The sequence below is a fragment of the Micropterus salmoides genome, unplaced genomic scaffold (assembly GCF_014851395.1).
Source record: "Micropterus salmoides isolate LMB-PRFRI ecotype aquatic unplaced genomic scaffold, ASM1485139v1 Ms_hic_scaffold_5, whole genome shotgun sequence".
Classification (NCBI taxonomy): Eukaryota; Metazoa; Chordata; class Actinopteri; order Centrarchiformes; family Centrarchidae; genus Micropterus; species Micropterus salmoides.
Genome location: NW_024044237.1, coordinates 17,365,317 through 17,389,515, shown reverse-complemented (window position 1 = coordinate 17,389,515; position 24,199 = coordinate 17,365,317). Strand labels below are relative to the sequence as shown.

The 24,199-nt window shown below is 42.7% G+C and overlaps 1 protein-coding gene across 5 annotated transcripts in view; it reads left to right on the top strand.

Annotated features, from left to right (window-relative positions):
• The window catches only part of LOC119888797 (amyloid-beta A4 precursor protein-binding family B member 2), a 36,322-nt gene extending 12,134 nt beyond the window's left edge, over nucleotides 1-24,188 (top strand). For 2 of the 5 annotated variants that reach the window (XM_038699528.1, XM_038699529.1), the window contains exons 9-15: nucleotides 12,522-12,527; nucleotides 14,927-15,041; nucleotides 18,486-18,561; nucleotides 21,375-21,455; nucleotides 21,586-21,701; nucleotides 21,838-22,020; nucleotides 22,408-24,188. In XM_038699528.1, coding sequence (XP_038555456.1) covers nucleotides 12,522-12,527; nucleotides 14,927-15,041; nucleotides 18,486-18,561; nucleotides 21,375-21,455; nucleotides 21,586-21,701; nucleotides 21,838-22,020; nucleotides 22,408-22,584 — 754 coding nt within the window. In that variant the 3' untranslated portion in view covers nucleotides 22,585-24,188. Of the gene's footprint in view, nucleotides 1-1,880; nucleotides 2,835-12,521; nucleotides 12,528-14,926; nucleotides 15,042-18,485; nucleotides 18,562-21,374; nucleotides 21,456-21,585; nucleotides 21,702-21,837; nucleotides 22,021-22,407 lie in introns of those variants that run through there. The other 3 variants (XM_038699531.1, XM_038699532.1, XM_038699530.1) reach the window with 3 other exon arrangements.
• Nucleotides 24,189-24,199: the final 11 nt, after the last annotated feature.

The following is a 24,199-nucleotide window of genomic DNA, read 5'->3' as shown; positions in this document are numbered from 1 at the left end:
CCATAGTCTCTTTCAGTCGCACAGAGGGATGCTGTGGGATGCACCGTCCCACTCTTCTTCTTTCCCTCCTTTTTCCTTTCTTCGTTCCCTCAGCTGCAACACTACCACAACATTAGCTGTGTGTGCGTGTGTGTGTGTGTTAGATAAAAAGAGGGAAAGAAAGAAAGAGAGTCCCCCCACCCTCTTCCGTCTCAGAGGATTGAGAAACTTTTCAGTGGCTGTCTCTCTCAGCGGTAATGGATAAAGCGTGTAGTGGAAAGAAGAGAGGAGGGTCGGTCCAGGCTAGCTCTCCCTCTTATCCTTTTTTCTCTCACTACATCTCTCTCTCTCTCTCTCTCGCTCTCTTACAGCATTATAGCTTCCACTCTTTTCATCCTCTGCTCCCACCAGCACTTTAAAATCTGCAGTTTATAGCCCGACTATTCTGTTTGGTTTCAGGCTCATGACATTGGATGTACTATGATTGTACCCTGGCTGGGAGTTTGTATGACTTAGGAGATATTTGATGCTCTGAGACCACAATGCACTTTCGGTACATGCAGCAAATAGTTTTTTATATTATCCTGCATCAGAGGAGGGATGGGATGTGTGTGTGTGCGTCTGAGACAAGAACATATTTTGCCAGAGGTTGGAATAGCTTGGTCCTGCCACTAGAGTGCACTGTAATCTAAGTCTGTGCATCCAGAGAACCTGATCAATCATGATTGATGATTAATGTTCTTTAAATTCAGGATATATGCTGGATATACTCTAAAGAAACATATCTGGTTATCTGGAACATTTTTTTTGTTTTTTATTAAAGGGGAATTAAGGTACATAGGGAATGTGTGTGTAGCAACCAAACATGGGATGGGGATGGCTGGTCTGATCTGCACTTGTGCAGCACGTATTAGGAGGTAGTCATTCTATTATTGTTCAAATCTGTCTATTTCCTGATGTGTATTTCGGTTTAGCTTTCTTTCTAGCCACAGGGCTCAAACGTCAGCATGAAAAGTGAAAGGTGATTGATAGTTTATTTAACTATTGTTTCACTCTGTATAATTCAATATGTAAGTGTTTTTTTTGTATAAGTGGGTTCTTGCTCGTTTAAAGAGTCATAAATTCTTTTTTGTATTTATTGATCTGCCTAGCGCTGGTGCTTTGATAGTGGACTGAGATGGTGCTGTCATCTTGGTTGGTCTATGTTGTTAAGTTCTTCTCATAATGTGTAATAACACATTTTTAAAAATCAAATCTGGTATGAAAGACCTTGACTGGTCTGGAAAGAGCTTTGACCTCAACCCCATCCAACACCTTTGGAGATGAACTGGGACACTTATCAACACTGAACGGGAACCGTAACTCTTGTGGAAAAGCGGAGTGGAGGCAACATATTAATGGTCATAGTTTTGGAGTGAAATGTTGAACAGTCATGTATGGATGTAACGTTCGGTTATCCAAATACTTTCCATAAGTATTCACAGACTCCTTTATACTGTGTAATGTATGACTGTGTGTGGTGTGTGGTGTGTGGTGTGTGGTGTGTGGTGTGTGTGTGTGTGTGTGTGTGTGTGTGTGTGTGTTCTTAATTATGTAAACACAGTGATAATGTGACAGGGGAAAAAGGGAGAAAGGAAATTTTGTGAAAGGAAAGGGAGCACAGAGTTAAACAACTCTGGTTAGCATCAGAGCTAAACATTAGGAAGGGGTGGAAGAGAGACAGAGGTGTTTTGGCATAGACTCCAAAGTAGGACTCCCTTTGCTCTCTCCATCCATCACTCTTTCCATCTCCTGCCTCTTTCTCTATCCATCTATCTGAGGAATATTCCCAGTCTTGTCCTGAATGTTCTCTCTCTCCTTCAGTTTGATTCAATATGAATGAGTCCCCCCCGTCTCTTAGGCGGGGCGGGACGAGGGGGGCGGCAGGGGCGTTTAGCTCCTTGATGAAGTCATGAAGCTATATCTGGAGCACTCAGCAAGTCCAACTATGTGCACATTCGTGTGTGCGCATAGACATGTTTGCTTGTGTGTGTGTTTGTGTGTGTGTGTGTGTGTGTGTGTGTCTGCACGTGGACATGAATTGATGAAGTCATAGGTCTATATCTGGAGCACTTTGTTTGTATGTGTGTGATGGTGAATGAGTGGGTGTGTCTGTGTTTCACCCCCACTTCTCCATCCCCTCTTTCTGTCTGTAATGCTCTTGCTCTATTTCTACTCTTTGTCTCCAGCGCTCTTTCTGCCGCCCTCTTGTGCCATTGGCTGCACAGCTTTGCCTCTTCTTCCTTCTGCCTCTCTTTGTTTGTCCCTTTTTTCCCAGCCTCAGTAAGACAAGAGAGGGTGAGACAGAGATAGCAGCAACCGAGGAAGAGGAGAAGCCACTCAAGACAAATAGGGAGAGTGGAGGCGGGGGTGGAAGAGTGGCGGTGCTTTTGAGAGTGAGAGTGAGGTACAAACAGAGCGATGGGAAGCCAGTGAGGTGAGGAAGAGGCAGTGCATGCTTCTCTGCTTGCGGTGAGCAGGACACAGCAGGACTTTGCAGGAGACTCTTCGGACCAGGGGAGCAAAGCAAAGGAAGCCAACCGTAGAGGAAGAGAGGGAGAGAAAAGGTGTAGCAGAGGGACGAGGAGGAGGAGAGGGAGTCGCAGGGGGGAGGGGAAGGAAAGAGGGAGAGGAGAAAGGGAAAAGGAGCCCCAGAGGACTAAAAAAGAAGAAGAAGAAGAAAAGGAGAGGAGGCAGACAGGAAGAGATTTACCCCGGGGTACCGCTGCGAAGGGTCTGTAGCAATGTCACCGTGGCGGAGGAGCTAACGAGGCAGGGAAGTAGTCGTCTGTAACGGGGCGAGCATGTCTGCCTGTGTGAGTACCTCTATCTCTTATTCATTCACTCCTCTAGCCCTCCCCATCCGTCCATCCATCTCTCTTCTTACAGTCATCCATTACTGCCTCTCTTTCTGTTTCAACATCACCCCCAGTCTCTCTCCTCTCCTCTGTTGATTTTTAACTGCTCTGTTTGTGTAAGGGACACAGCGCACAGCTCCCGGCCCTACTTTCATTTATTAGCTATCCCCCTTTATTTTTTCACTCATTTACTTCTCAGCCTCCTGCTGTGTGTTTGACTTCGAGCTGTGTACTTTAGCTCGCTCCCTCTCTGGCTAGCTGTCAGGTGTAAGGATGTGTGCTGGCAGCAGCGGGGTATGCAGCCGGAGTCACTGAGACACGAGCAAGACGTTCAGGGAGCCAGATAAGAAGGGAAAAGCGCAAGAGTGAGAGAAAGAAAGAGAGATGAAGCAAGCAAAGGGGGGATTGAGAAATACAGGATTAAAGGAGTCTGGATATGCTGAATGGATTTTTATTTTCAAGTGTGTGTCGCTGCTGTTGGGAGCTGTTTGGATTTATTTGTGTTTATCCTGCAGAGCCAAAATATGACTATTTTTGACATATGCATCTTGCGCCGCATTTTGAATTTGTTTAAGTGAGGCTACATGCCTTGTGAAGGTGTGTGTGTGTGTGTGTGTGTGTGGGTACATGATAAATGCCTTCATGTGGCGTTTCCCTCTCTCTCTCTCTCTCTCTCTCTCATTGAGTCTCTACCGTAACAGGCAGAGGAGGAGGAAGAAAGAGGACGATGAGGGATGAGCGGGGAAACACTAAGCAAAGAACAAAAAGCCAGAGTGAAATGATTTACAACATCAGGGGGCCAGTCCCTGCTTGTTTTCTTGTCCTTGGCATGTGACACTTATTACGATTGAGACAATGTTATTTTAGAGCAGAGGGTGCGCCACTGTGATGTGTGCCTTTAATAGTGCCTTTGTATAGCCCTGATGTCTGTGTGTGTTTCCTGGTATTGAACTGAACTAATGTTACCTTTCTTCACTAATGTCTCATCAGCAGATGGCTGAGCAAAAACACACAATGACACACAACTACAAAGAGATTCCACATTTCATTTATATTTATTAGTGGGCAGTAGTTTGGGCTTTGCTTGCTTATTCCCTCTAGGTCTCACTTACCCCCCCCCCCCCCCCAAAATGCTGACCTTCTGCGGACAGCTGTGGCATGCAGAAAAGGAATGAGAAGACAGGAGAGGCGAAGAGGCACGCAAGCCTCCAGTATCATTAATATTTTAATGCTGAACACACTCTAGCTATCAACTCCATTTATGTCAATGAGGCGAGTTTGTATGTGCATGTTTGGGTTGTGGCAGTCACTCTCCCAGTCCTCCCAGTCACGAAGTCTCGGTTGCTTATTTGCTGATGTCAGGCCCCCTGTAGCTTTAATCAACATGCGAGGCCCCTCTGACGGCCCACAGGGACGGACCCTGAGACACCTAGACCCACTCGATAGCCGCCAGAGTGATTGATGGCCTTTCCTCCCGACTCCAGCACTGATTTGAGCCTTGTGCCAACCTACCTCTCTTTCCCCCCGCAGGTCATCGCTCCTCCACGTCAGCTCCTTCCATCTTCCCACAATCCATCACTCCCACTTCTCCACACACACACATGCACACACACACACACACACACACACACACCTCTTGTCAGAATGTGTCCACCCAGCCTCCCAGAAACCCTCATTCTCTAAAGGGTCATTATGGTAGGAGCTATGTCCCCACTCGCTCTCCAGCCCAGAGTCATATGTCTCCCACACACACACACACACACAGAGTTAATCACAAAGACACTTGGGTATAGAAAAAACTTCAAAACCAGAAACGTTTCCTCTTTCTCTCTTGCATTTACTCTGTCTTTCTCTCTCTCTCATTTACATTAGCATTGTTAGGCACAGCTGCTGTAATTCCTGTCATCCTGACAGATTACTCCTCCTGCCCCCCCCCCCCCACCTTGCCCCACCAGAAAATAAATCTCCTTCCGATAAAACCCTCCCCGGTCCTGGCCGTGATGAGCAGTGATGTGAGGTGATGCTGATGTTCTCTTATCGTACAGGGCTGAGCGCTGCAGGACGCTGGCGCAGGCAGTGTCTGCCTGTGGTCCGTCCATCTAATCAGACTACAGACGGACACCGACTGTTTAAGCCAAATATATTTGAATACTCAACATGTTTGAAAGTGCCTGATGTGAACTGGGCAAACTCTCCAGCCAAAGAAGATCTTGTGAGATGATCGAAAGCTCCAGAACCGTATTTTCCCAGGTTTTGAGATTTCCAGCTTCCCAGAGTTTGAGGTCAAATTATGTACAATTCAGCAGCAACATGTCCTTTCTGAAAACAGTGTCTCTCACTGAAGTTTCTGCTTCTCTGGATAAGCCACAGAACACACCGTTTTTATAGGGACTATTAACAAAAAGTAGTTTTAATGATAATCGTTCACAGGTGAAACTCTCAAATAAAACCAAAATGATCTACATGCTAGATGCTGCTAGAGGTAAGTGAGGAAAAACTATTCCTTTTTTTTTTTTTGATTAATCAATTATTAATCATTTGGTCTATTAAAAGAGTTGCAAAGAATTACAACTTCCTCGTGCCCAAGTTGATGTCTTCGATTAGCTTCATTATTCTGACTAAAACCTAAAAATTAGCTATTTACTATCACACAAGACAAAGAAAAGGAACCAGGGTATGTTTGGTATTTTTGCTTGTATAATAAGATTAGTCAATCATCAGTCAGCTAATCAATCAATTGACTAAATATTTCAGCTGTAGTTAGAAAATGTGTGTATGTAATTTAAAAACTTCAGCCAATCTGCTGTAAGTAGAAGAAGAGAGAGAGAGACTGGTAATTACTGTAAACTGTGTGCATGAAGCATAGTGATTTATGGCACATGCAGTGAATTAGGTTACATGCATAGTATGATCCAAACTGCACTGTGAGTAGAGCTTGGCATAAGTCTACACTAACTCGACACCAGATCCCTGCGCTCTCCCACACACTCTTTTTATCTCTCTCACTCTCTCTCTCTTACACACACACACATAAATGGGGGCGTCTTCCTGAAGCGACATCTCGCTCAAGCTTTGTCTCGGTCGAGAATCAGCGTTTGTGTACAAAATCACTCACACACACATTCCACAGCAGTGTGATGTATAAATGATCAAGGGCAGAGAAAACAGCAGGACATCATCTTTCTTCGTCTCTCGCCCACCCAGAATCCCTCTTTCTCCCCCTCACCAACCACACACACTCTCTGTCTCTCCATCTCGCCCACCCGCCCACCTATCTCTGCTCTTAAATATGTAATGAAATACGACGACTGTTGACACACGGGTGCTGTGTGTGCCTCCTCAGCTTGTTGCCCCTCCCTCCTTCTCATTTGCGTCTCTGCCACACTGAATGCTTGGAATTGGGTCACAAAGCTGCAAGAAACATAAACTGGGGTTGCGCGTGTTTCTCCCTTTTAGTAAAACACCACTTTCACCATTGGCTTTGTAAATCTGTGCGTTTTCTTGGAAATGATGCAGAGGGTGAATCAAACTGAGGTGCTGCTGCTGCGGCTGCTGTAAACAACATCAACTGTCTGCTCAAATCACACAGGCAGCGCTGTGTGAACTGTTTAATACACCGTAGACAACAGTTTTATTTATATTTCCACTTGATTTTGTCCTAGTTCTTTGCTGCCTTGGGCAATATCGGTGATTGTGTGCATGTTTCTGTCTGTCAGCCTGTGAGTGTGGATGTGTGCGTAGAGAGACGGGGAGTGTGTATCATGTGGTACCAGTGATGCAGAGAGGACCTCCTCCTCCTTCGCTGTGCCCTCTGGCCCCGGGTGCTCATTTTGCTGCTCATCTTGGTGCTGTAAACAAGTTTACGGTGTAGAGAGGTAATTACGTACAGACATTCTACATTAGGCCTAATGGCTTTGGGCCATGACTAATTCACCAGGTCGCAGAGGGGTTTACCCGGCTCATTGTCACACAGGCTTTAAGTACTCCAGTGCCACTGTGGATGGAAGAGGTTTTACTGCTGGTACTTTTAGTGAGATCCAAATTAACTCCTGCTCCATGGACACTTTTTTTGCCAGTATGCTGCCTATATATTTAAGAAGATGCTTTTGGAAATTTAGTTTCCTGCCGAAAGTTAGGTGAGAAGATTGATGCTATTCTTATGGTTGTGTTTGGCAATTACCCTAGCAAAAAACTGAAAACATGCTAGTAAAAACTCACAGATTAACACCACGTTACTCATTTGTTGAATCCACACACAAGCAGAAATGTGAAAACAACTATTTGTGTTGTGTGTGTTTTTAGGGTTAGGTATAGATTGGTCAATCTCACTGTCAGTCAACATATCAATAGTTCTGCTCCTTATAAGCAAACTGAGCTGTCATGCTTGCTTGTAACCCCTCCTTGTGTAGTTATTATGGCAATCCAGTCGACATGTGTAACAGTTTGGGTATGTGTTTCTTGGTTGAGGTAGCTCGGCGAGCGCAGAGGGAGATGAAAACTCACAGCCACACTGCTGCCGGGGTTTTCACAATGCTCGTTGTTTCTTGCTAATAACCACAACAACCGTACCAAGCCCGGTTGTACAGCTGCAATTTTATCAACAAAACCACATCTGATCTAAACATTCCACTTGAGTTGAGAGATGAGACTAAATTTATAAAATCCATCATACATCTTTAATACAACTATGCAAATTAAAGAAATCTTAATTTTCAAATAGTCCTGGTTATTCTGGAGGAAAAAGTGTCATATGTCCAAAATATGTCCACTGTTTTTGGCCTGGGACTGAAGGGTTTATAACCGAACATAAGAGATCCTTTAAAAATGTTTGTTTATATTAAAAATGTATATTTGCCATTGTATTATTATCAGATTTGTTAGACTGTCAAAAACTGATCATCGCTCAAAAACACAGTACTGTAATGAAATATTGGATATCTAAGAATTCTATAGGCACAGCTGTAAATACCAGATAGTGGACACTAACATAGCTGTAAAACCAAGCCAATATCTGTCAGCAGCTTTGTACAGCCCTACTAATGGCTCTGTAAAGTGTGCATCTCTTTTTTCTGGTTTTATCTTGGTTCTATCCTGGTTTTATTGGGCCTTTTATAACCATATTCTATATTCCATTACAATAAACTACAATTAACTTCAGTCATGAGAAACATTCGCTTGCTGCAAACACAATTATCAGCACTCAGGGGTCCAGTTTTTTAAAGCAGTTTCCTCACAGCAGTGTATTGCGGTGTTTATTGAGTTTGGACAAGTGGAAATGGAGTATTATCCAGCAGAAAACAAGTATTAAAGTCCATCAACAGAATTTGAATTTATCAAAATAAAAATATATTTGTAAGCCATGACAGCAGAAAGGTTTCCTCGCTTTTTCAGCACTTTCTAAGGGAGCTTTATAATTTCCATGAATATTATTATAGCTGTCACCGTCATGTGTTTATATTGCCTTTGTACGATAATATTATTCAGCTAGTGCTTTGCTTTACTGGGAAAGATTTCACGCTGCATCAGGTAGTGAGCTCATAAAACAAAGAGTCTCACACAGCTTTTGCAAAGAAATTGCTTATTAAAGAAGAATAATTAGAGGAAACAGCCACCTAATATAAATATACCTGCGAGGTGTTTCGTTATTCTCTTTACAGTGGGATTAAAGGTTAAAGCTTCCCTCTAAATCACCATCCTGCTATTGTTTCCACTCGCCTGTCACAGTTAAGCGTTGATTCTCACTGCAAAACTAGAGCAGATCCACATCCACTTTGGACTGAAGCCAAAGTCACAACATTGTCAGCAATCATACAATCGCCAGTTTAGTTGCAATCAACAAGTATAACATATTTCCACACTGTACACACACCTGGCCTCATTGCCTCCCCCTGTCTACAGGAGAGTTCCAAGAACTTCCTCCTCAGACATTTCTCATCAGCATTTGGCTGTGCAGTTAGCACATGTAAGAGCATTAGCATAGCGGCCGGCACTACCCAGACACTCTGTAAAGCTGTTTGATAATTGTAGTCTGTGTGAAGTGTGTGTGATGCTGCGGTGCTCTGTGTGTTTGTGTGTGCATGTGACAGATGGATTGGAGAGGACACGAGTCTCTACTGAGCGATCCTGGAAGCTACAGAGCGGAGGAAAGTACAGCAGAGCAGGCTGGGGACTAGTTACATTTGTGTTGTTTTCACTGCCACTTAAAAAGCCTCGTTTACTGCCGCAGTTTTTATTACCCCATTTTTGCACCTGGAGATCCATAGCGAAGTTATCATCTATAAAGTTTTCTGAAAACGACTTGAATTTAAATAACACAACATTACCAGTGAAAAGGGTGTTTTATCTAAATTACTGAGCATTACATTTGCAAATTGGAACGCTTATGGCAAAAAATTAAAATTATAAAAACATTATAGGCTATTTTAAATTCTATTTAGGTGAAGGTGGTGTATATAATGTGTATATAATATTTGAAAAGCTCCCTTGGCCAATTTGAATGCACTTTCAAGACTTCAGCTTGTCATCATGGCTCATTATAGCTACAAGCTGCATCAAATCTTAGGAACCATTATCAAACAGTATCAGGTTTTGGTTGCAGCTTTCTTGCATTTACACTCACAATCACTAGTCTTATTTCATACTGAAAGACATCAATTTCACAACCAGCGTCAGTGGTCTGCAGGGTTTTGCATTAAAGATTTTCTTTTCATATTTCTACACCATATTTAGTGGATTGTTTTGTGATTTAATGAATGGGAAATCATAAAACGTGGGATAAGGCTTTGAATATCACAAACTAAAACCATGCTTAAGTATGCGAGGGTGGGCGACTGTACATATGCTAATGTCACTACTACACACAGTGCCGTTAGCACTACTGATGTCAGAGCTGGAGACACTGACGCTTCTGTGCGACTTTCTTAAACCCAGTTCACCATATATCTGCAGCTGTGACCTCATTTAATCTCCCAAGTTGTACGCAACCTCTTCAGCGCGGGCCTGCCTCACAGCCATCCAGATCAAAGAGAGATCGGTAGTAGTGAGTCAATCATCCTTTATTCAGCTCTGGAAATGTGTGGAGCACACAGAGAGAATAAAAAAAAGAACACACGAGTGGTGGGAGTCTTGCATTAACACATCTCTCTGCTTTGGTGCTTTCATACCTTTCATCTTGTACCTCTTTTTACCTCTCTTTTCCCTCCCCACCCCTTCCTCCACCATTCCAGTCCCCTAGTGGGTCTCACCTCGTTCCCATTCCTCCTCTTCCTCGTTACAGTCCCGCCTTTTCATTTAGGCTTTCTGGCCCCCTGCCTTTATCCCTCCCTCTCTCGACATTTTATCCATCTAACCTCTCCTCGCTCCTCGCTTTCCTGCAAAAAACTCTTCCTCCATCTCTGAGGTCTATGTGTCATTCATCTTCAGCTGTTAGTTCATTTGCTGCCTGTCTGTCCGTACCATGTGTCATCCAATCCATTAACTGAGGTCAGGATCCTCAATGCCAAAGTAAACCAACAGCTCTCTTTCTTTTTCCTCTCTTTCTGTCTCCACACTAAAATGTTTGTGTGAAAACGACACTTTGTTTTAGGTTGTTTTCATGAAGATCTCTGTCTACACTAAAATGCCAAATCAACAGGAAAATTACTAGTACTATAAAAGGTTGCATTACAGCCAACATGTAGATAGGTTACGTTTTAAATTAACGCAAAGATTACATTTTTTTTGTAGGCAAAAGACAAAATTTAAAGGAAAGGATTTTTGTGTTCCCCACCAGAATTACATACCTGGCATTACATGCTCGAGCAACAAGCACAATGTAGAGAGATAAAAGTTACTGAATATATATTTGAAGAGTTAAATGAAGAAGTAAAATGTGTTTTTTTTTTCTTTGGACAGACACAGGCGTGGTTACTCTCAGCTGATTCAGTCTCCGTTCTGACTCTCTCTTGCTCTCCATCATCATCTATTCCGCGTTTCACTACAACCAAACTCACACTTTAGTTCATCGCACTGGTTTATAGAAATGCTTTGTTTGTTTGTTAGACGCCAGCTCATAATTGCCACAAGACGAACAGTGCACTTATCAAATCCCCATTTGATGGCTGTGAAGTCATCTGACAAAGTGAACATAAATATAATGGTAACACCTGTTATGTGTGATCGGCTGACATTTTAAATGGGCGATCATAGACAAAGTCGGAGCATTGACAAGAGGCCAAAACGGAGAGTAAAAGATGCACTTCCAGGTGTAACTGGCTTAAGCCTCAGCCTTGTGCCCAGGTCAGTGTGATCATGACAATGCTGTAGGTTTTTTGGGAGGCGGGAGTGAGTTCAGGGTTTGAATCAGGTGTGATGTGGTTTCAGTCTGACACTCGCCTGTAAATTAGCCGTGGAGAGAGAAGAATGGGGTGTAGTGTTGAGGTGAATGGAGAGCAGCTTTTGGGCCATTCACAATTTAGACACCAAAAATCCAATTCCACCATAGTGACTGGCAGCAAAAAAAGCATGGAGTCTGGATTTGAAAACAGAGCAGAAGGAAGTAGAATGAGACGAACAAATGGACAAAAAATTGTGAAATTCAAACACAGAGAAACAGAGAGAAAGAGACGCATTTTAACACAGCACATGCAGACACGTTTACATATGGTGAGCGAGAGCTTTTAGGCAGTTTTTACATGTGTTGATTTAGCCTCAGTGTATGTGTGTGTGTGTGTGTGTGTGTGTGTGTGTGTGTGTGTGTGTGTGTGCATGCATGTGGCGACCACCGGTTGTTTGGAGATCAAGTTGAAGCAGCAGCTCTGATTCAGAAGATTCCTGTTTCAAATCATCTGCCAGCTGCTACCACACACACACACACACACACACACACACTGAGTGCTTCTTACTATGTGGATCATCAAAGAATCAAAGGAAGCTGATGTTTGAATTAGCCCCCTGTTCTTTTTCAGCCTGTGCCTCCTTTGTAGTGTTCCTGATAATAGTGTGTCACAGACTATGTGGAAGAGAGCGGCTGTGATGAGTTACACTGTTGATATGAATCACTGTGTTGCATCGTGTTTCTTTTTTTGGGGGGGGCTTCTCCCGTTGTGGAAAGAAAAGAGAGTGAGTAGAGGAGTGAAAGATGGAGTGAGCCGAGGAGAGGAAGATTAAAGAGCACAAGCGGGAGAGAGGGATGAAAGAGAGTTGGAGAGGAGGAAAGGGTGGGGGGAAACGGGAAGTAAGGGGAGGGGAAGCTGCAGTGACAACAATGTGTGTGACAACAAGGTGTGTGCACATCTAACAGGAAAGGTGTGCTGTGTCATAATGGAGTGGAACGCTAAGCCACTGAAATGAAAAGTACACAGGACTGAGCTCCACGGCACACACACACACCACACACACACCTTGAGGGAAGACAGATTGAGGTGAAAGAGCGTCTGTTTCTGACTCAGTACGTCGTGTGTATTAACACTGTTTTTTTCCCCCTTGCTTTTTCTATCCCCACCTTCTTTTCCCTTTTCATCTTTTTGCCGTCTTACAATTTTCCCATCCTTATATTTTTTCCTGCCTTTTAATTTCCCATACCACATTCTGTCCTTAACTCATTTATCCTTTACTGTTTCCTCCACCACCCTCATCGCTCACTTCCTTCTGCTTCCCGGGACCAAGAGAAAGGTAACTGCTCTTCATGGTGTGCTCAAGTGGGATCGTGCTTCTCCACTGTTTTCAGTAATCGTTGTGTTGAGACCTCCGCCCAGACCTCCCGCTGTGCATTCACATCTGTCACTTCAGGCATCGAATCAGTGGCTTTGCTTCGCCCAGAGTCACTGTTGCTCTTTACGGGAGCAACTTGCTGAAGGTCTAAATCCCTGGTGTTAAATCATCAGTGAGCCAGACCGGCCACAGGCTATTTCCTATTAAGAGTTGCTGTTTTATAGCGTTTTGATCCCCCAGAGAGGGTACAGAAGTCATAAAAGAACCATTTGTAGTATGCGAGGCAAGGCCACTCATGTCGCTTTGGTGCCACACTGCTCAAATGTCCCTGAACGAAGCGTATGGGATGCGCACACACACACACGTCCCATTGCACTTTTCTTTCTGCCCACAGGCGGGGGGCATTATCGACCCAAAGTGTGTGAGCACACAATTAAGCAGAGGAGACGGGCCGGATAATGGACTCATAAACACAAAGAGCCCGCTGTGATAAATGCCGGCTGTGTTTGCCGTATTTCTGTTGGTGTCTATAGTTATTTGGGAGTGTGCACTGGACGTGTGTGTTTGTGTGTGCATGAAGCTGCTCATCTGCATCTGGTGACACTGCCATCCAGTTGGCTCCTCTGTCCCCCCCACGTCCCCTCCTTCACTCCGCTTTATCTGTTTACTCAGTCATTTCAGTCCTGGCTGGAAACACACCCTTCTACCTGAAAAATTAGAAAGAAATGTATCTGTGTGTGTGTGTGTGTGTGTGTGTGTGTGTGTGTGTGTGTGTGTGTGTGTGTGTGTGTGTGTGTGTGTGTAGTAACTCACACTTGTAGCTGTGTTTCATCTCCCACCCACTCTCCGCATAACTCTCATTTTCGGTGGAGCTTCCTCTCCCAGTCTCCCAGTCTCACCCTCATATTCATCATTTTTACCCCGCCATGTGGCACTGCTGTGAAGCTCTTGGCACATTGTTTCCTCGGGCACTGGGACACACATCTGTCTCCCAGCATACTTGTGTGTGCACCTGTGTGTGTGTGTGTGTATGTGTTTGTGTGTCACTGTAGCTAAAATTGGCAACCACCAGTTTCAGAGAAGGAATGACAACGGACAGAGAAACCTGTTGTTTATGGCTCAACAGCATACAAGATGTTGCATGTTAAAGGGGCTTTAAGTAATTTAGTTATCAAATTCACCTTGACTGGTGTAAAAGGAATTGCAGCAATGAAAGTAAAACTTGTCGCATCCTTTAAATGTCACAAATAATGAGGCAACATTTTCACAATAAATGAGCGAGCTAATTAGAGCAAAGCTATAACAAGAAATGTCTAGAGAAGGAGAGATATATTTACATACTATGATGCAAAATAGGGTAATAATAATTTGTGTTGTCATTTAACTTGTGCGTGAAATGTCTTGCAACTAATTTGGCTGTCTTTTTATTCCAATGTGGAACAGCTGACGGTGCAGAGAGGGGGCTGGAAAGTTTTTGTCTCAGAACAGGAGACAGGTCCAAGGACAGACTTGTTTTGGTGTTTTCAAAGAGTCACCCCCTGACAAACATGCAGACTGAAGAAAAGATGTAAAACCCAACTCCAGTAGAACAGTTCTTGATTAGGGGAAATAGAATAAATTCACTGGGAGGGATTTTAAATAGAAAGTAATCGAGATATTTATAGATGATGCTGGCAATTCCAAATTTGAAACCAGCAAACTCATGGAAGATGATGATGGGAATGTGAAACACAAATTGGCAATCCAATCAACATATGGGCCTAAGCAAGGTGCCGCCTGGGAAGAGGTGTTTGAAGCCCTTAAAGAAGTGTTTAATCTCAATATGCAACAATGTCCAAAGGTGGCTCTCCTAGGAGCAACACCAAGAGGCTTTCAGAGGAAAACTATAATCTCTTTGCCGAAAAACCAGTAGCAGCAATGTATTAAAAAGAAGTGGATAAAACCTGACTCTCCCGCAAACTATGGAAAATGTGTATGTATGTATATGTTACTACAAGAGAATTCAGTGATTATAATTTCTAGCTTATTTATCATGTTTAGTATTTTCTTAACCCTAAATAAGCGAGAGTTACTCTGTCCCGTCTCCCTTATCAGACACACATGTACACACGCATACCTCTTGCTAGATGCTGAACACACTCCACACATAAGCATACAAGTTAGAGGGCAGCTGGGTAATGTGTACAGACACTGTCCCAAGTCAAAGTTATATAAAAACATAAGTGTAAAAAGGCTGAAAGATCACCTGAATTGCGGGATCACCCAGGCCAACAGAGACTCTTACTTAAATGCCCCTTTAACAGAGCAAAATGTCTGGTACAGCGTTGGAAAAATCAAACTGTCTTCTGTCCGTGTTTCAGAGACTTTGCCTATGTGGCGAGAGACAAAAACACACGGGTGCTGAAGTGCCACGTGTTCCGATGTGATACCCCTGCCGCAGCCATCGCCACGAGTCTCCACGAAATCTGCTCCAAGGTGGGTGCCATTACCGCCTCCGCATGAATGAGCTTATCTGCAACTCTGAAACAAGCTATCAAGCGTTCATCAGGGTGACTATTGAAGAGAGAAGAGCACATCTTTTTCTGCTGATGCAGTTATCCAGTGCTACTTTTTAAGGTTGTAACTTAGATGCTACTCCTACATGCATGTTATAAAAAAAAACTAACAGTCAGGAGTGCAAAACACAGTGGCTGTGTCCTGGCAAGATTTCTGTTATCTTTTACCAGAGAAGAGCTGAGGAGAGAGATGGTTTTAACAGCCTTTATAGTGAGGAGAGGAGATAAGATTCGGGTTACAAAGCACATGCAGTTGTGTGTGTGTGTGTGTGTGTGAGAGAGAGAGAGAGAGAGAGAGAGATGGTGCTGGTGCTGGTGCTGGTGCTGGTTGTGTGTTAACCCTCACAAGGACAGGGAATCCCAGATCCTTAAAAGTGCAAAGCTGTCACACACGTTATTCACACTTTCTCTCACACAGAGCATCAGTAACCCCCTCCTCTCCCAGAGCGGTCACTCTCCTCACTGCTGTCTATCTCCTGGACACTGAGATTACAGCATGTCTAACTGTCTTCTTTGTCTTTGCACTTGGCTGCTTACGGGTTGTACGGTGAATGAATCTTATGTAGAGAAAATGAGACTCGAATAAAGAGAGATTTAAAGGGAAAAACTGACTGAGTGGGGGTCAATAAAATCCAACAAAATACAAAGAAATACAGTTATTTTTATATATTATATAAATTTGGCAATTTATTTGACTTTTGCTGGTTAAAAGTTAAATGGTCAGAGAGTCCATAATAATTAGGAGTCGGACATATGCTCTCACTTTGAGAGCCAGAAAGCCATGAATTCATTCAAGGCTAATTGTTTAGTGTCATTTGCACATAGGGACTCCTGCTCACTCCAGTGAGCATTTCTGAGAAAGTTAATGTGATATTAAATCTAAAGGAATTCAAGGCACATACAGGCGTAAGTAAGACAATTTCAAAGGTTTGATTTGAAGCCAATAAGAGAATTCTCTCAATTATGCCCATCACACTGCTCTGCAGCAATGCAACAGCCCAACTCTCCTCAGATCATTATTCAGAAGCTGGATTCACCCACTTGTTCGCTAACATACGTATGCTTACTTTTAATTGTCTGGTTTTAGCTTGAGAGAGCTTTTAGCTTGAAGCCAAATCGTTGGATAAGCCAAAATCTAGAGGAATATTGTCGAGATGATGTTTGACCACTGACATTAATCCTGGAACTTACTCTTTCCTTCAGATTGCAACATGAAAGATCAGACAGTCGCATTAAAGTTACATCCACTGCACTTGATAATGTTACCTTAGCTCACCTTTTGCAAATGTCAGCATGCTGGCCTACATGTTTTTGTACTTGTTTCCAGCAGTGTTATTGCCGCTTCCTGTCTAATTCTCAGTGGATTGTACAAGAATTTAGTCCATAGAACAGCTAAATCACCTTCTGAACAAGACATATTTTGGGCGACGACTGTTTTACAGATCAGGATCCACTGTTCCATAGAGCAACATTTTTGTCCAACGACTATTAAAAATGCATCAGTGAGCCACACTGTTGCACTGGGTGTGCATGTTTTGAGTCAATCCCACATACCCCATCCTGCTGCCAGGAGTATCACTAGCAATTGTGTATTAATCCACTGCTGAAAATAGTCCATAACAAATGTTCTATTTACTCCAGTTTGAGTAACGTTTGCTAAAAACTACAGTGGTTAATAGGAAATTACTGAGCCTTTTAAAATCATACATTTCCAATCCTTAGCAGGAACAAACTTACTTATTAAGAGACAGACTAATTCAATGTTGGTTTAGTCTTTTTATGGGATTTGTTGATGATAACACACACATACAAAATAACACGTAAGCTCAATAAATACTTTAGTATGAAGTCTTGTCCAGCCAACTACAACAAACTGACTTCTCCAGTTACACACAGTACTTGTACTGATTTCTGTCATGGCTATGAGGAGTGCATTGGTCAACAAACACCAATCTCTAACACAAACAAGGCCAATAAATGTTTTACTTCTAGCCAATGTATATTGCAGTGTAATGGTAATATATAATACATGAAGACCCTTGACACAACACATACACAGTGGAGAAAGCCTTCTCTCTCTCTCTCTCTCTTCTGTACACAAAAAAACGGTCTGTCCTCAGGCCAGCAGTGGCCTTGTAAAGGATGAATCTACCTGGAACTACAGATCTTCTCCCTTAGAGGCATGTTGCCCTATTTAGAAAGGAACGCTGATTTTTCCGTTATTAATTTATTTTCATTGCCTACCCCAAATTAAAGGAAGAGTGTGTATCTGTATGTCTATGTGTGTGTGACCATGACTCCTCACAGCACCCATTTTAAACATAGTGGTAGTTTTCTCTTTACTGCAGTGGAGAAACTTGGTGACCCGAGTCTTGCAGCTGCGCAACGCGCTGAGCGGGCTTCCTCTGTGTGTGTGTGTGTGTGTGTGTGTGTGTGAGCAAGAGAGTGTGTATGTGTGCATGCGTCTTCTTGCATGTTCCCCTGTGAGCAGAGTTGCAGACTCACCATAGACTTTGACTAATGACACCTACAATTAATCAAGTATCTGTAGCAGCTCGGTGCAGGGGCTATGCAGACTATTCAAGACTCTTTCAAGAGTCTGTATACTGCAGCAGAGAAGCAGTAGGAAAGAAAAAAGAGAACAATGCAGCTTCTGTTGAGACTGTTAAATTCAAATATATAATTTCAAAGAGAACATTTTTTCAGGATAAAGCTGGTAATATTCTGTATTTTTCTTATTGTCAACAAATCCCTTGAAAAGATAAAAAGCATCAATGAATTCATCCCTATAACACGTGTCACCTGTGTAGCCTTCTGTAGCCTGATATAGCTTATTCCACTGTGACATGAAGCTTCATTGTATCCAACAACAATTAAAAACACATCAACCAGCTACACTGTTGCACTGGTTGACATGTTCCAATTAACACAAGCACTGTAGTTTATTTGGAGTCAATTCCACATGCTGCTGTAAACACACTAGCACACCTCATCCACTGCTGAAAATAGTCCCTAACACATACACAACTTACGCCTGTTTGCTGACAACTACACGGCTGGAAATTAACCTTTTAAGATTTACACCTTCGGGACAAACAAGTGGGTTTGGGGCTGACAGAAACGGACAACACATTGTTGGTTTTGGTATTTGCATGGTATTTTTTGACCAAAACAAAAATATTACCAGTTGTTTCCTTTCAGTTTTATTACTGTGAGACAGTCTAAGCTTATTTGACCCCTGTTGTCTCCCATTTCAACCATACCTTTCCTTCTCATCCCACTCCTTCGTTTCTCTCATTTTGTCCCGTTCTTCCTGTGTTTTATCCTCCTCTCTCTCCGTTTTTTCCCCTCTCCCCTCGTCTAGATTATGGCTGAAAGGAAAAGTGCCAAGGCTGCAGCTGGCAGCTCCTCCCAGAACGGCTCCGATGTTCCCCTACAAGGTACACACACACACACATGCACGCACATCTTTTTCTTTGAGTCTTGCAATTTTGTAGTTCCTTCGTGAGAGAATTGGATTTGTCAGCCACGTGCTATCTTCCCTGCTGTGGTTTCTTGTCTCACATTAAGGTATTCCTCCACATCTGAAACCAAGTATAGTAGATGTTTTTTAACAAATGACCTTATCGCCTCAGGAGCGACTGTGAACATTTGTTAATAGAAAAGATAGCAGTGTTTGGTTCAATTACACTCAGATAACGCTGACTCCAGAACAACTGCTCGCTCCACAGTCACTGAGCTTTATCCTCCCAGCGCAAATTCCATTCACTGTTTCCCACCGCTTGTTCCTCTCGGTCTCAAGTAATTATAGGAAGAAAGAGAAAAGGAGCCAGCACAATTCATCCTCCGCTCTAACTTCAGCTGGTGTGTGTATCTGCTGAGCGTTGAGGGGAAAAGAGCTCCGGCATCAGAATATAAAAGAACTACATCGGCTCTTCACTTACAGAGGCAGTCGACCTCATTAAAACCCAATTAGTGTTTCTTTGAGGCAAAGCCTGGTGCACCACAGTGCCCATCGCAACCCCAGGATCAAAGAACTTATTGGTGAAACATGCCTCACATTTTTTAAAGCTATAACTTGCTTGAAGTCATAGTCTTTTAACTGAAAAAACAGTTGGTATCCAGTGAGAGGCATTGCCCTTGCACTGGCTGAACCAATCCAGTAGCTCTACAGGTCCATTCACTGCAAAGCCAGCTCATGATGGAAAACAGTTCTTGTTCTCGCCTGGGTTAAATCTCTTCAGGGTGGATGGGACTGCGCAATCCCGTGCTGGGACACATTTTAGGAGATTAGCACCGAATGATTTGGGACGAGTGCCAACGCTGGGATAATGGCCCTGCTGTCCTCATCGGATCGGGCCTGTCTGAGCTCTACTTAAAATATGGAATGAATGTATGAAAACATCTCACTATTCATGTAACTACTGTTTTCAGAGCTTTAGCAGCACATACTGAATGTGTGAGATATTAGGGACCTTTTTTCATGGAGTACACTCATGAGGTGAATCCAGGCAAAAGCCATTATCCCCTGATTGATTTCCCTTATTCAGTCCATACCGATCACACGCAAACGAGTTCATGATGAATTGTTAACCCTGAAATTCAGTAATATAATAAAGATGTGGATTGTGCAAAATGAAAAGACATGTGGGCTGGTTTATCTCTATTTAAAGTTTAACACCCCCTGAAGATTGTATTTTTTTTGCTGACCTCCAACTTCTCAGCTTGCTCAAGTGAAGTGAAGGGGTACTCCAGGACATGGTGACATGGTTACAGGTGCAACAAAGCACATTTATTAGATGCTGGATGTGGTCAGAAGTGAAAAGGGTTTGAAACATTCAACCAGAGAGGGCATCCAAACAATGCTGTTCAGCCCGGTGATTTAATATCACTACGTATACAATATTTATATGATTATAGCATCAAATGATTTAGATATGTCAGTGCTTACATCGCACTGTGACAGTGTCTTTTTTGATAGAAACATCTTAAAGATCTGTCTGGGTCAAATTGATCACTATAAGCAGACGATTATTCTAACCATTTTTTCCCCGTTTTCTTTATTTCTCATGCAGATTACCATCTTATTGACATTTGTAAATTTACCAGATGAATATAAAGTAATGAATGTTTTGCTTCGCTATTTACTGAATTTTGTTTCAAAATACCCTGCAGCAGTATTTCTGTATTAGTTTACAGTAATACAGTACAGTACTGTATATACAATATAGCTTACTGTAGTAATTATAATTAAGCTACAGCCTAAAACAGATTTGTGCTGTTTTTTAAATATGTAATGTCAGTAGCGTAAATAAGTGGTTTCAGTGTATTTCTAAATTTAAAAAAAAAGACAAAGAGGGCTGAAAATAAACTGTAGGTTGTCAATACTGAACTGGTAGGAGCATTTGAAAACAAAGACCTATTCATAAAATATTCAGATTTTGATTAATGTATGAAAAGATCCAAAATGAACACTAAGCGGACTACTTGATGATTACTCTAAGCAAATTACTTGTAGAGGAATGATTATGTCCCAAGCGTTTTCAATTAAATAAAATTCAGTTTTCTTTATATAGCGCCAGTTGATCCATATAAGCAGTTGATCCCATTAACTGTAATCACTATAAGCGTTTTCCACTGTATAACAAAAGATAATGGAATGGTGCAAAGTAGGAAATATTTGGGGGGCATTTCGTGTCTTTATGATTGAACACTAGCGATATGACACAAAACAGGGTGAACAAAGTGTCTTTCAGCACATTCAAGGATGTCTTTAAACTCTGTAGTTAAACATTAAACCACTTTTCATGTTTTGCATATTACCTTGTAGGATGTCATTTCAAGCTTATGTAGCTAATTGCATGGTGTGTTAATAGCGAGGTCCTGAGGGTAAATGATGTTAACTTCTGCGCTGATTGAAATGCAGGTGATACAACATCTTTGATCACCCTCATTCACTCTGTATGGCAGTCTTTCCTGCCTACAGGCCATTGTATAAACAGGCATAGCTGGGTTTTCTTGCAGACAAAAATCTAGCATCCTTGTGTGTGAATATATTTTTCATGCCCTAACCGTGTCAACAGCACCCTAAAATATTAAAATATTCACCAGTGTTTGTTTATTTCTTTAGATAAGCCAATTATCATGTGTGGACTCTAACTATGTGTTAGATGTTGTTGTGTGATAAAACTCCCTGCGGGCGATCTGTGCCTGTTTAAATGTGTGTGTGTATGTGTGTGTTTTCTCTCTGCAGAGTTTCCCATGCCAAAGACGGAGTTGGTGCAGAAGTTCCATGTGCTGTATCTGGGTATGACATCTGTGTCTCGCCCCATAGGTAAACCTGAACTAACACTGAAACCCGTACAGACAACACCATCATAACACATCCTGCATCCCATAATAAATAAATAAATTCCATCGCACACTGTCTCACTGTTCAGACTCTCCTGTGTTTTGTCCTGTAGGTATGGACATCATAAATGGGGCCATAGACACCCTCATATCCACCACAGGCAAAGAGGACTGGACTCCTGTGATACTGAGTATTGCTGACACAACTCTGGCCGTCATCAAAGAAAAGGCATGGGACTTTCTGTTGCTGTCCTGAGGAGTAAAAGAAAAACAAAAGATTTGAATGTGCTTGTTGATTAAAGAGGAAGCTCTTATAGGGCAGAGTTTAGCGCAGATCTGATTCTCCTCTTGGCTGTTCTGTGCAGGAAGAGGAAGAGGAGGCGTTGGTGGAGTGCCGTGTCCGTTTCTTGTCCTTCATGGGCGTGGGACGGGATGTGCACACATTTGCCTTCATTATGGACACTGGAAGCCAGCATTTCCAGTGTCATGTATTCTGGTGCGACCCCAACGCAGGCAGTGTGTCTGAGGCTGTGCAGGCAGCGTGTGTGGTAAGTTCATATAACAATTTTTGTTATGAAATGTTGAAGAGATGATTTTATATTTGTTGTTTTGTTGTGTCACTATTCCTAAATGAATTTTAAAAGAAGGATTTGGATTTAAAGGAATAGTCCAACATTTTGAGCAATACACTTTTTTTGCCTTCTTGCCGGAGTTACATGAGAAGATCGATACGGCTTTCATGTCTGCGAGTGGGTTCAATATTCTAATGTAACTCTCATCAAGAAAGCAAATAATCACTTTCCAAAAATGTGAAAAAGTATTCCTTTACAAAAAGACGCTCAAACTGCAGATAACGTACATCTTGCTTAATGCTTTCTTTCCTTTAAACCCAAAACCCAAATGATAAAAACTCATCTAATGCTCTTCTTCCTCAGCTGCGGTATCAGAAGTGTCTGGTGGCACGGCCACCCTCCCAGCGCGCTGGCTCCTCCACCTCACCCTCTCCAGACTCGGTGACCCGCCGGGTGACCACCAGCGTGAAACGTGGCGTCCAGTCTCTCATAGACACTCTGAAAACCAAGAAACAGCCGTCAGAACTCCCCCAGCAATGACCGTCACCAGTGACCACAGCACCCCCCAACACACAACCAACCCCCCCCCCCCAGCCGATGCCTGGATGCCACTCACTTTCGACACGTCAACACGTAAATATAAGTACCAGCCATGGTAACCAATGATGTACATATATCATAAACACCACCACAGATGAAGGAAAGAGGAGCAATCATCCAGTATGCCTGATGATAAAAAAATATATGTAACAAGAACACTTAACTGTTTCATGAGGAGAAATTGAAAAGCTGGTGTCACTGGTTGAACTGGATGCTGTGTCGAAGTAAAAACCACCTGCTGGCTTCATTGGCCTTTGGATTTCTGGATTAGTTGATTACTTGATCAAGCATCCTACAGACAGGACACAGGATTACATTTCTATTAAAAGAGACTGGTTACTCAGTTTTCTTTCATGCGCTGTCCCCTGCTGTCAGTCAGCACAGCTAAGCGCTCCTGGACTGGACGCCTGAGATGCCAGGCTGCGGGGAGCCTTGCAAGGTGTCGTCTTGCTGTGGTGGGAATTTGACAGGTGAATAAGAAAAGACCAGACCAGACAAGACCTGTCAAATACCTGTCAACAAGCTCCCTCCCACCAAATGTTTTGATCCCTTTGATGTGTGACAGACTTGAAACAGACAAAAAAAAAAACTTTACATCTCCTCTGAGGCTGAATCAAGTGATTGTAATGATGAAGTGTTTGTAAATGATTGTATGTTGGTAGGGAGAATTTAGGGCACAAAACTTGTAGATATGAGGGAGAGATGAGGTGTCGGGGACAGAAAATGAGACGGATGTGGGTTTTGATTTTGCATGTTTTATTGATGAGATGTGTTTTGTGTTGATGAGTTAATAAGGGTCTCGGTAAGAACAGTGAACACACAAGAAATTGATGCTCTCAGCACAAGTCATCTCCACTTGACCATGACTGGATTTACACTGGCACAATAAAAATCTGGCCTCTTTCTACCCATACCTGAATAAAAGGTTACTCCTTGCCACATTTACACAATTACAGTTAAGGATTCTCAGTCAACAATTTTTACTTTCCATTCCTTGATGGATGAGTAGTAGTAAAACTGAGTTTAAAAGCTCAAGAATGTTGCATTGCTTCTGTTCAAACTTAACCTCCTCAGGAATCTTTGTGCATCCTCCCAAGATTTATGTGGTAGCAAGAAAGTCTGGATCCAGGCTTTGGCAGACGTGAAGCACTCGTGGCTATATGAACTGTGATAAACAGTAGTTTGGCCTGCTTGGACAGCATGGAAAAGATCAAATCTGTGCCAGACAGTATGAGTTAACTATATTTTCTCTTCCTCAGTAAATCCAGCCAGTCTAGTCCCACTCACAAACAAAACATACGCACACACAGAAGTAAAAACATCTGCCGTCACTGCTATCAAAACCTTTACACTGCTCCAATGGCTCGGGGCCACCACCTGCACTTGACATTAACTCTGCGAATGCAGTCCGATCTAAGTGAAAAAGACACACACCCTCGAAACAAAGAAGAGAGATGCTGTAAAGCATTTCAGTTCTGTTCTTCACTGATCTCTACACCATGTAAATGTAATCTGTTGTGACAATAAATCCATTACCAAAAGAACGAAGAAGTAG